This window comes from Metopolophium dirhodum, chromosome 1 (genome assembly GCF_019925205.1).
Source record: "Metopolophium dirhodum isolate CAU chromosome 1, ASM1992520v1, whole genome shotgun sequence".
NCBI lineage: Eukaryota > Metazoa > Arthropoda > Insecta > Hemiptera > Aphididae > Metopolophium > Metopolophium dirhodum.
Window position 1 is genome coordinate 14,266,249 of NC_083560.1, and position 12,679 is coordinate 14,278,927.

At 41.4% G+C, this 12,679-nt stretch overlaps 2 protein-coding genes across 2 annotated transcripts; both read right to left on the bottom strand.

Annotated features, from left to right (window-relative positions):
* Positions 1-8,533: 8,533 nt before the first annotated feature.
* On the bottom strand, positions 8,534-8,887 carry LOC132932694 (uncharacterized). The gene has a single exon (XM_060999066.1). It carries the CDS (start codon positions 8,885-8,887, stop codon positions 8,534-8,536), a length of 354 nt encoding a protein of 117 aa, XP_060855049.1.
* A 7-nt stretch (positions 8,888-8,894) lies between these two features.
* Positions 8,895-11,249, bottom strand: LOC132932702 (uncharacterized). Its single transcript, XM_060999072.1, has 3 exons — positions 11,099-11,249; positions 9,572-11,047; positions 8,895-9,511 (listed from the first exon to the last, which is right to left on the bottom strand). Exons 1-3 carry the CDS (start codon positions 11,247-11,249, stop codon positions 8,895-8,897), a joined length of 2,244 nt encoding a protein of 747 aa, XP_060855055.1.
* Between the last annotated feature and the right edge of the window lie 1,430 nt (positions 11,250-12,679).

The following is a 12,679-nucleotide window of genomic DNA, read 5'->3' on the forward strand; positions in this document are numbered from 1 at the left end:
TGTGGTACCTCCCGGGGCAGGCCACACAGGGGCATGTGCCTGACAAACGCGTCGGGGTTGCCCATGGCCTCCAGGAAGTTCCACACCGCTGTCACCTTCTAAAGCGGCGAGACCCAGCTAGACTTAGAAGCGAATACTATGTTAGCGAAAGGTCCCGGAGTAAGAGTGGAAGGCATGGGGGCGCCCGCAAAAGGCCGTACCCTTGGGCGCCCACGCGAATAGCTCGTCCTCGGTGGTACGGAACCGTGGACGGGTGAAAGATGGCCGCGGCATCAAGACCGCGTCCGACGAGCCTCGCGTGGTAGCGGGGCTGGGTGGAGATGCGTGATTGAACAAGTCTCCCGTCTCCCCTCGGGTAATCCCCCGTCCCAATCTCTCGACGCCAGCGGAGGGCGCATCTCCGAACCGACTCACCCGGTGATATGGTGAGAACTCAGCGCCTTGGTCGCGCGCCGTTTAAAGCAGACTACTAATCTTATGACACACGATGGTACAGAATAGAGACACCCCGTCGGGCCGAGGCCTGGTAGTTGGGAATTCGGATTGCGGGGTCCCACCACCAACGTGTATAAGACTTAGTTCTTCAGAGGCGGAGCCGAGCAACACGTCGACAGATAACCTCCTCCCGGGTCGAGACGCTGGTGTCACCCCGGTCGATACCACCGTGTCGACCCCACCGCCACGTAAAAAGAAAGGCTGGTGGAAGAGAGGACGGAAGAGACCAGGATGAGTCCAACCTCAAAAAGAAAGGGTCGACCCTGGGATAGGTGACTTGGTTCTCGAATGCGATAATATAACAGGCAGCCCCGAGGATCAGCTAGCTCGAACCGAGAAAGGTGAAGCGCAAGGAACAGCTGTGTCAGTTGACTGCATAACTAACACGGACACTAGCAGACTTGCGGCCCAAGGGAAAGACGAGACGCTAATTAAAGTAGCCCAGATAAATGCGGCAAGGTTGAAGATCGTAATGCATGAGATCGAGCAACTATTGGTAAGCAAGACCATTGATATCTGTTTGATACAAGAGCCCGCAACCGATGGAAAGGGGGTCTACCTGCTAGACAGGCGCCCCTTCAAGGTAATAGCTAGCGGCTGCGAACCTAAGCCCTGGGCCAAAGACAGTTAAGTACCTCGCATAATGCCGTGGGCACGATCGCTAGGGACGATATCCAGCTCACGCTGATATCATCCTATTTCCAGTTCTCGGTACCCACCTAGGAGTGCGTCGACGCCCTGAACTCTATCATGGACGGACTGAGCGGCGATGTACTGGTGAGCGCTGACGTGAACGCGAGGTCCACGGTTTGGCATGATGACAGGCCGGACAGTCGGGGTGACATTGTGGTCGACTTCATAAGTCAGAGGAACCTGAGAGTCCATAACCAGCCGGGCGTACCGACGTTCAAAAACCGAGGGTCGGCGTACCTGGACGTGACTCTGTCGTCTAACAACGTCAGAGTTGTGGACTGGTCCGCCACTCACGATCTGACGTTGAGCGACCATGCGCTAATCTGCTTTAATATCATTGCACAGAATAGCGCCCGAGGGCCTCCTAGGGAGAACGCGCAAGGCTTTAGCCACAGCCGGACGGACTGGAAAAGTTCGGTAAGAACTTAGCCGACAGGAGAGACGTTAGGAGAAGGGAACTCGAGTGCCCGGACGTTGAGAGTTGCACGATAGCGCTCTCACACGTACTGAGTGAAGCGTATGAAACACACATGGCAAAGAGAAAGGAAATCAAGCATAGACCTCCTCCATGGTGGAACGGAACGCTGGGCCGAGAACTGAGCACCCTCGGCCGTTGGAAGGTGAAACTCAGAAATGCCGGCAATGCATCCGAACGACGGGCCGCGCGCACCAAGTTCAGGAGGCTGAAAAAGGCCCACAAAAGAAACTGCTTCAAGGCCAGACGCAAAGCCTGGCGCGACTTTGTAACGGAGACGGGGAACGAGAAACCTTGGGGCCTCGTCTTCAAATGGCTTAAGACAGGTGGTACTAGACCCTCTGAGAGCCTTCCAACAGACGTCCGCAAAAGCGACGGCACGTTCACCACGTCTCTAAGGGAAACCGGGGAGAAGCTGATGGATACCCTGGTTCCCAGCGACAGCTACGATAACGAATGTCCTGAGCAGATGGCAGCCAGGATAGAGACGGGAGTGATGGTCGGCTCCTTCAGTATATGGTCCGAGAACCCCGGGCACATCGAACCCTGTGACGTTGAGGAGGTCAAAAGGGCCATATGGCGGATGGCACCTAAAAAGGCCCCGGGCATGGACGGTATAACGACCTGAATCCTGAGGCAAACCTGGCCGGTACTCGGGAAGAACATAACCGCGGTATTTAACAACTGCCTTAGGGTGAGAAGATTCCCGAGCACATGGATGGCGGCCAGGCTCGTGGTGATCAAGAAATCACCCGACAAAGACCCGGCAGAGGCTAAACCATACCGTCCAATAAGCCTCCTACTCGTACTATCTAAAGCATTCGAACATGTGATAGTAGATAGGATAAGACGCGACACAAACGCGCGCATGTCGAAAAGACAGTTCGGGTTCACGAGGAACCTCTCAACGACCGACGCTATCCGACACGTCCTCAACTGGTCAAAGGCAAGAACGGAGAAGTACGTCCACGCGATTTTCCTGGACATCTCGGGCGCGTTCGACTGCCTCTGGTGGCCGCAACTAGTAAAGGACATGGAGGCTGCCGGCTGCAGCGACGGCCTCGTAGAGCTCACGAAAAGTTACCTCGACGGTCGCCAATCAGAAATGAAAATAGGCGACCAAGTCATACGGAAAACCCTCACCAAGGAGTGCCCGCAGGGCAGCGAATACGGCCCTGACCTTTGGATATATGCTGTAAATCCACTCCTGTCAGAGGTGCTGCCCATAGGCACGGAACTTGTTGCGTACGCAGATGATCTGGCGCTGCTGATCTCGGGCAAAAATAGAGCCGAGCTGACCACGAGGGCAAACGCACTTCTCGAGAGAGCGTCGCTATGGGCGAAGCAGCGCAAACTTACGTTCTCAGCGGCCAAGTCGCAAACGCTATGGTTGAAAGGATCGCTTTCCAAACCACTGGACCTCCTTCTCGGAGCCGACAGAATAAAGCCAACTAAGTCAAATACCTCGGTGCTACGTTTGACGAAGGCGCAAAGTTCAGCGACCACCTGGCGGAAAAAGCGAAAAGCACGAAAGCTCTGTTCGGTCGCCTGCACGGAGTCGCTAAGACCACCTGGGGACTGAAATCCGGAGCACCGCTCCTGATTTACAAAACAGTTTTCATACCGAAAATGAGCTACGTGGCCTCGGTGTGGGCCATGGACTGCATGTCCCTGGCGCACCATCGGGGCAGAGCGAACTCCGCCCAGAGACTACCGCTGCGGGCGATAACTGGGGCATACAATACGACGTCGACGGTGGCGCTGCAGGTACTAGCGGGGGTTCCCCCCCTGGACCTGAAACTAAAGGAAATGACCCAAACTGAGAAGGACAGGATCCTGGTAAGAAACGGCGCTATGACGGCTGTAGAGGCTGGCCACAACCTGTTAAATTATACGAGTGAAACCATTGACCTCTGGCAGCAACGATGGGTCGCCGTGGACAAGGGAAGGTGGACTTATGCATGGTTCCCTAACGTCCGTCATCGGTTGGAACGCACATGGTGCGTCATGGATTATTACACGTCACAACTGATGTCGGGCCATGGGGACTTTAACGGCAAACTCTACATGTTCAACCTGAAAGGCGACGCAGCTTGCGGTTGCGGGTCTCCAAACCAGACCGCCGAGCATCTGCTATTTGAATGCCCACTTGCTGACCAGGAAAGAAACAGACTCGAGCTCACGGTGCGAGCGGCCGGTGCGGACTGGCCGTGTGAGCCCGAGTTCTTGACCAGATCCGAGGTCTTGTTCCAGGCGGTGAAACAGTTTGCACACACAACACTGAGCTGCTCTGAGGAAGGACGAGCCCGTTAGACGCGACTCGGCGTTAAAGTAAGATTCCGACGCGGGGCCTCTGGCAACACAGTAGCCAGAGGCCAGAGGGAAGAGGGATACCTCTCTAATCCGCACAGGGCACACCCGTCCGAGTGACATATCAGCGTCGCGGAAAGCGACGTGGAAAAATGTTGCGACACACCGGCGGAGGTTATTAAGCGGGGGAGGTAACGGAAGGGCTGGACCAAAGCAACCGCGGGCAGGCACCTCGAATTTTACCTGCCCGCGGACCTCCAGCCACATGCCGGTACATTCCCCGCCCAACTCTGGCCGAGAGTTCACGGGCCCGGCCAACTCATGAACGAACACGTGCAAGGTGGAAGTCTGGCTGGGGGACACCTACCGACAAGCACTCAAACCCGAGCATTCGGTACAGACACGGCACCCGGCAAAAGAAAACCGTACCACTCAAAAAAGGTCGCACCGCGGCGGCGTAGGAACTGTCCCGGTGCAGATGCTAGTGAGAAAAGAGTCGTTGTGAGTACTCTGGATGACGGATCCTTCAATCTCATTCCGCGGGTCGATGTGGAGAGCCCTACTGAAAACCCGACTTTGCTAACGCCCGAACGGTATCAGTGCCCATCGAGCTATGTGGCGTGCGTCCGGCCGACGCGCCTGTGACATATGTGGATGGCCTCGCGGAGACTGTGGTAGTAGCGCCTTAGTAGAAGGAGAGCTATTTGACTGGGTCGAATCCAGCGCTCGCCGACGCGGTTATACGAAACCCACCGATCTATCTCGAACGAGAGCAGCCGGCGGGGGACTGTCAGCCTGGCGCCTGGGCGCCCTGATGTAACCCGTTGGAGGGATGTGACCGCGTCATCCAAAGGCGTGAAGGAGCCGCCCTCGCGACAGATGGCTATAGGTGTAAAAACCCCCGAGGCAATGGTCTTATACTCCCCGTCATACAGTGGTTAGTAATGTTGTTTATTATTATTATTAGTGATTATTAGTGTGTGTGTGTGACTGTGTATAAATGAAATAACGGAGAGCGTATGTATAAGTCACAAATTCGTGCCAATTGTCTATACCCATTGCGTTCAGATTTACATGTAGATTTATCAGTTCATTCACTTTTAAGACAATAGTCCTCCATTATTAAATTCCAGCAACACCTACGTCTACACTTTCAAGATTATTCTTCAGTTATTCAATCAGAAAATTATCTTCAGACTAGACGTGTATGCGATGACGCCCTTAATAATTTGTGTCTTTGTTATACTTATGCATAGGTACAAAAAAGACTTATTATTATACATTTATAATATATACTAGTCGACCCGTCACAGCTTCGCCCGTGATTGGTTGTTTATTTTGTTTTTGGACAATGATATGTATAATTTTTTATTTAAATTTTATCGTTTAATGTGATCGGCAAGTGAATATAAAAAACGGTTAATGAAAACGTATTGAAATGTTTCTAACGGTATTAATGGTATTAATTTTTATAGCACTTCATTACCCGTAAAAAAACGCAAATCTTAAAAAAATGATGATTGTTAATCTACTTTTGGGTGTAACATGCTGCAGCCTGCAGTAAGTGCAACTCAACCACCCCGGTAGGCAATCCGAGTACGTCGGATCACGGACAAAGGCAACTCTTTCACCAATCACCTTGGTAGACAATTTTCAATAATTCGAATTGATCCAATCTTGTACTTGATCTGCCCAAAAAAACAATGGCAACCGATAATAAACAAACACAAATAATTTCTACTGTTGACTGTAACCAATGGGAACTATTAATAAATAAAAATAAAATTCCTAATGTAAACTTCAATGTCCCTGTTTGAGCACCTCTTTAAAATGCGAATTTCGGCAAATCCTTTCTTATTGCACGGTGAAAATATGAGAAGAACCCCTATTCCAAATTTCAAGTCTGTACGTAGAGCAGTTTTTGAGATACAGTGATCAGTGAGTGAGTGGTATTTGGATTTTATAAGTATAGATTATATGTATTACATACGGTTGTACTGTACTGCCATATTATTTTGTATTTATTTTAAAACTGTTGTGACTGTATCGACTTCGTGAAGTCAAAGTTGTATATTTGTTTTGTGTAATTGTCATGCTTCTTTTTTATCGTGATTGAAGGTCTTTGATTGCAAAGGTTATTAGCTTAAAAGTTTTACAATCTCGTCTATTTTACAAATTGTTTTACATTATTTATGAGATTTAAGAGGTATATTATATAATATATTTTTTTTTTAATTTTTTTTTTTTTTTACAATAGGTTTTCATAAATCTGTGAAGTTAAAGAAATTAAAAATATCATTTTTGTTGACTTCACTTAGCGCTTCCTCCATGTTTGTGGGGGAAGCTTAGGATGTGTCGTAATTTATCCTACATGGTTAGCAGATTCCACTAATAACAACTTACGAGGAACGTTGTAGGTGTTCACAATATCAAGTTATTTGACGGAGCAAAAACTTTCATATGCCTATAAAAAGCTCAACATGAATCAAAATGTTTTGAAAATTTTATGTATCTACAGTAGGTTCATAAGAAATTTATTTTAGAATTACACCACACCTAGCACTTACATCAAAAATCAAAATCGATTTTGTCAAAACAAGGATTTTACGAAAAAATACTTGTTTCCCTTAAATTATTTTTTTGTTTTTCCAAGCGCTTTTGGAGACTAGGTACCTACTTACTGGGAATTTCGACCTCCCATATAATACACTACTAACTAGATTCACTTTCCCACTGGAAAAGACGAAAAGCGAAGAATTATTTCGACCAGGTACTTAACACGGATACAAAAAATAAAAATAAAAATGTATTACGCAGAGAGTAAATTTGATAATAGTTTCACAATAGGTCGATTCAATCTAATTTTAAAACTAACTATGCTAAAATTTGTGATCTGCTGATCGTAAATTCGCTACATAAGAATGAGACAATAAAATGCCCGTGTTACGTCCTCTTGAATCGTGGTCATGGAGGCAGCGTTGCCGATGTTTTATACTTCGGTAAAATTTAATGCCCGTCACATCGGCCAGGAGTACCTCCAATAGATAACCATTCTCACTTATCACTACGTACCACGAACTAAGATAGTAGGTAATAATTGTTATCAAATAAATAACAACACATTATTTTATTTTAATGTTTGCCGACTTTTGAATCATTCGATTATTTGAAATTCGACTACAGACTACATTCGTACAGAGTTCTTTTCATACATTTTAGTAAAAAATTACCTTGCATAAATGTATTCTTTTTAGTAAAACATCCAGAGTATCGCCTCGCCACATTACCTTAATTTTCATTTGTAAGTATTATTTTCTATTTGTAGGTAGTGGTTATATTTCTTCAAAATATGTGGTCAGTTTAATTTGCTAATTTGTTCATAAATAATAGATTTCCAAAAAAATGAAAATACAAGGAAATAATGGCCAAAAATCTTCAAATTAAATTATTAATCAATTTCTATCCGGCATAGAATCTGCGGTAATCATTTCACAATCAGTGATTATAAACAAAGCTCATTAAGTTAGTAGATATTATGAGGCTATCTCAAAACATAATCATAACCAATTGTCTGGGATAGAAACAATATAAAATCAATTTTAATTATTTACAGCAACACTGATACTACTCAGAGCACGACTAATAAATTATCTAAGAGGTAAAACCATTTAATATTACAATATTTTTACATAAAACTTTTGTTATTTTTTAACAACTTGACATTTGTTGAAAATTATATTTCTCCATCGATGAGTTAGAAGAAAATGAACAGACCAATAAAGAATTTGTAGACTTTACAGTTGATGATTTTAATTCATCCAGAAATGCCTTGGAAACTTATTAATGTCTAATTCATGCACACTTATGTAAGTATATTACTCAAGTATCCAATTTTAAATGTTTGCCAAAACCAAATGTTACTTAATTGTTTATCGTTTTTAGTTCATACATGGATTATACATATTATGGTTTTCAAAACTGAAATATACGATGTACTACATACAAGAAACTAAGAAGTTGGCCGACTAACCATAGTATTGACAATTTTTCAGTTTTGACTTACTTGAAGATAATTCTGCCAGCTCAGATGAAGCCATACAATATTGGAGAGAATTATGTAACTTAAAGGTGAGAATATTATTGATAGGTTTTTATTTTAAAGCTATTCACCGGACACATTGTATATCTAATTGTGTGCGTGGACTTATATTTGTATCGAAAGGGCTTAGTCTTTTAGTCAAAATAAATTAATAAAAAAATAATTAGATGTTTCAATCTTAAAATCTACATACCTTGCTTTGAAAGTAAAAGAGAGCACAGAGCTATGTACAAATTCTACAAGTCCTCTGTCCTACTTATTGTATAATTTATTCACTATAGACTACTCTATGGAACTTAAGTTTCGATAAATTTGTTTTGTCTACACAGAAAATAAGTAGAAATAGATTTGTAAATCAACTTCCTTATAGTTGTTTGCAATTTTCATACATTGAATTAAATTTGTTTACTGTACATTAATTATTGAGAATTGAGTCTATATAAATTTAATTATTTTGCTCATTAATTGATGTAATTACTACCTAATCTTGTCGGCAAAGTAATTTTTTCTTCACATTCTGGATATTTTCCATCTCCTATTTTTAAGAGTAGCTCAGAAAACTCTTCAGCAGTCTTGTCTCCTTTTAAATGTACTTGCATATTTTTGGTCAAAGAAAGTTTTTCTATTTTAGGCCACAAATATGAAGACTTGATGCATGCTGCGATTTCATTAGTTCGAGTTCCTCTGGGTACGATTGGTAGAGTTTGTTGAAAATCTCCAGCTAGCAGTACTGTGACTCCTCCCATTAATAAATTTGAATTCCTTAGATCCTTCAGACAGTTGTTTAAAGCCTCAAAGCCTTTCTTATGAGACATTGGATTTTCATCCCAAACTGAGCTTGCATTTTTTCAGAACATTTGCCATATTAGATTGTTTATTAATATTGCACGTTGGAATTTCGATGGTGTTCAGATTGAGTGGCAACTTGAAAGCAGAATGAGCAGTTTTTCCTCCATGTAAAAGCGTAGCAGCAATTCCTGATGATGTAGCTGCAATTGCAATCCCATATGAGCTTCTTACTTTAGCCAAAAGTATATTGATTAAGTGGGTTTTACCAGTTCCACCAGGAGCGTCTAAGAATATACATTTTCCTAAATTTAATTTGATAATATTTAAAGTTTGTTTGTAAACAAACCACTGTTCCTCAGTCAAAGAGGGTTCATTTTGCAAAACAATTTCCTGTAAAACATTTAAATCATAGCTTGTTTCTTTTAAATATTCTCTATTTTCTAAAAGTCCACCAGATCTTGTAGGAGTTGGCAAACCATATTCTTTTAAGTTATTTCCACCTAGATTCAAAACAAAGTCTTCAATTAATTCCAAACACTTATTATAAAGTTCACTGTATGTTATATTATTTTCTATATGTTGTTTATAATATTGTCGCCGAATATCGTCTGAAAAATCGTCCTTATACTTAGTCCAAAGACTTGAAGCATCTGAGGGATGGCAAAATATTTATATTACACTGAAAAGTTCTCGCATTTTATTAGGTGAACGACATAATGCTGCTTCTTCTAAAGCAAAATCCCACTGATTGTCATCTTCTAATAATCCAAGTGCTTTACATGTGACCTGGAATGTCAGATACTTGATATTGTTCACGGTCTTCAAAAATGAATACGATGTTGGACCTTTTACGTAAAGAAGAAGAAGACGAAGATGGTAACATTCAACATTGTTTGGGTGGATTGTATAAACTCTACCCAAAGCTGTATCTTTCTTAACTCCTGGCCAACTTTCGACATTCTGGCCTTGTTTATGTCTAACGAAATTCTTATTTTTCCACACATAATACGAAGCAACTTGTGGATAAAGCAATGTTTTTGCAAAATTATCTGTTTGACATATCTGGAAAAAAGCCTGAAGAGTTGTTGTTGGTGGATTTTCTATTCTTTCAGCAACATTATTTGCTGTGAAGTAGACACGTTGTCCACTTTCTAGATGAACATCAAGATGAGTAATAGTTGGATACCTATCGTGTATATGAAAACCTAAAATTTTCCAAGCTGCTTCGGAACTACTGATATATCTGCCACTTTCATATATTTTTATTTCATCTGTATTGTGAGTTTTTCCTAAACCAAACGCTGCGTGATCACTACTTTTTGTGACATATTTGCATACATGTTTTATAGACTTGATTGAACTGGTTATTTCTACATTTATATGAGCACTAAAAGTACGCAATAACACAAGGTTATATGGAACAACCCACCTGTTATCTAAGTCAATTGACTTAATACTCACTTTGAAACCTCCATCGTTTGTTGATCGCCTTCTATATTTTGGATAGCCATCTTCACCTCTTTGAGTTTCTTGAAAGAGCGTAACTGGATAACGTTTGCTGCGGACACCTTCTTTCATGCGCGGAGAATTTTTGTTCAAAAGTCCACATGGTCCATGTATCATGTTAGCCTTTACTATCTCGTACAGTAAAGGATCTACATCTGGATTCGGAATCTCAGCACACACGAATTTATTTATCATATCTGATGAAATTCGATTCTCCAACCTAGTAATTCTACAACATAGTAATATGTGTACGTGAGGTAGGCCTCGTTTCTGCCATTGAATGGAATATATATGGCACCTCACTTTCCCAAACAAATCTCCTTTTGTCAACAGATCTATTAACTCCTTAACTTTTCGATTAAATACTCTTTCAATGATGTCTGGGCGATGGTAATGTTTTTTTCCTCGTAAAAGTGCTTCTTGGACTTCTTGCCATTTTGGATTACACGTAAAAGTTACGAATAAATCTGAGCTGCCATAGTGTCGAACGTACGTCAGTGCATCTTGGGCTCGTTCATGCATATATCGTGGGCCTCCTGTAAAATATGATGGCAATACAACTAATTTTCCAAGTTGATCTGCGTCAACATTTTGTCTTCCAACGGCATCTTTTAAATGAATATATTTATTTGCTCTAAGCTTATTTTGATGATTTCTGATGAAATTTAATCTTTCAGTCTCTATTTTTGGTTACTTATTTACTAAATATTGGTTGAACAATGGACCATAACGAAGCAAATGATTATCTAGTTCTTTCCTTACCATAATTTTGTATGAATAAAAATTAGCAGCAGATACAGTTTTAACTGTAAGAGGAAATTTTGTAGATGCATCCTTCTGAGAAATATCTATTGAGTATCCATCTACTCCATAACAAAACATTAGAGGGTATTGAAGTGCGTCGTAGGATCTGTGTAATTCACTTATCCATTGTAATCGATTACCGTGGCTTTGAATAATAATATCACGTTTTTTCAAACTGCTGCCCAACTATAACTAAAGCTACTTCATTAGTAGTTGCAGCATTGTAACAGTCTTTGTGTCCATTAGCAGGTTTTCTATCAGCGTGAATAACCACCTGAAAATTTGTATTATTTTGACTTGCATTATCTATTGTGGTTTTTCAACTTTTGAATATACTTATTTTCAGTATGCAGCATATTTTGTAGCTGTTTGACTAATGCTTGTTTAACTTCTGGATAAAGAGAGCATCTAAGTTGAACTTCTTTTTCATCTTCGCCAACAAAATATATTTGTAAAAATTGTGGGTTTTCCTGAGTATTTGGAATCAAACTGCCGTACAAATGGTAGACTTGGCCTTGCACTTTAAATGTTGGCAAAAAACCTTCTTCAACAATCTGTTTAGTACCAAACGAAGTCATTTGAAAACAACTATTATATTTCCTAGTACGATTAATGAAGTGATCATGATCAGGATGGTCTCCCTCAAGTAAACTGCGTAATTGTACTGGGGGTGGCTGTAAGGGATCGAGTTGTGTTTTACCTATATTACAGCACATACCAGGAGTTTCGCCTATCCACTTGAGAGCGTTACAAAAATTACATTTTTGGTACATAGTGCCAATGTTATTTTTATAATCAATTGAGGGATTATATGCTAGACCAGATAATTTCTTAATTTTCCATTTGCGTAAATTAATTTTAGTCGGAAACCATAAAGTTTCTTGGTGTTTGATTGCTTTGTACTTTTTTATAGCTTTCTTAACTTGGTTGATTCGTGTTTTATCTGTATATCTAGCACGGCGACGCTTCTTACTTTTTTTATTAATTTTATTTTTATTCTTCTTACTATTTTCTGTGACACTAACATTATTAAAAATAGATAAATCGCCCTCTGAAGTAGTAATTAAATTTACTGCAACATTATGAATATTAGGAATAGATAAATAAACATCAAAATGACCACTATTAATATTACCAGTAAGACGCAATCTTTTCACCGGGAATGTATCTACACCAAATTTAGCATAAAGATTATTATTATAATAAATTTGAAATAAAAATGGGAAAATATTTCCAGCTGCAACCAATTCGCAATAACCACCGTAGACAGTAGGATTGACCATTTCACGAATATAAGCCTTAGCAGTGGAAAAGTTGTCACCATTTGAATTGTAAGACATAGTAATAAAGTTATTCCAATAAATTATCAGACACATACGAAACAATTGTATTTCGGATCTCCTGACATCTTTCTTGAGTGTTAAACAAATGAAATGATATTGAACGGAAAAGGCAGGCACCATCACCGATAATTGGTACAACTATTTGAGGTGTCAACATTCCATTGA

What these genes read in the sequence shown, in the direction of transcription:
- LOC132932694 (XM_060999066.1), bottom strand. Translation starts at nt 8,887, where the DNA reads ATGTCTCATAAGAAAGGCTTTGAGGCTTTAAACAACTGTCTGAAGGAT.
- LOC132932702 (XM_060999072.1), bottom strand. Translation starts at nt 11,249, where the DNA reads ATGTTTTGTTATGGAGTAGATGGATACTCAATAGATATTTCTCAGAAG. An exon ending in ACTAGATAATCATTTGCTTC is followed by an intron (nt 11,048 to 11,098) that starts GTTATGGTCCAT and finishes AACCAAAAATAG; the next exon opens with AGACTGAAAGATTAAATTTC. An exon ending in AGAAGAAGCAGCATTATGTC is followed by an intron (nt 9,512 to 9,571) that starts GTTCACCTAATA and finishes GCCATCCCTCAG; the next exon opens with ATGCTTCAAGTCTTTGGACT.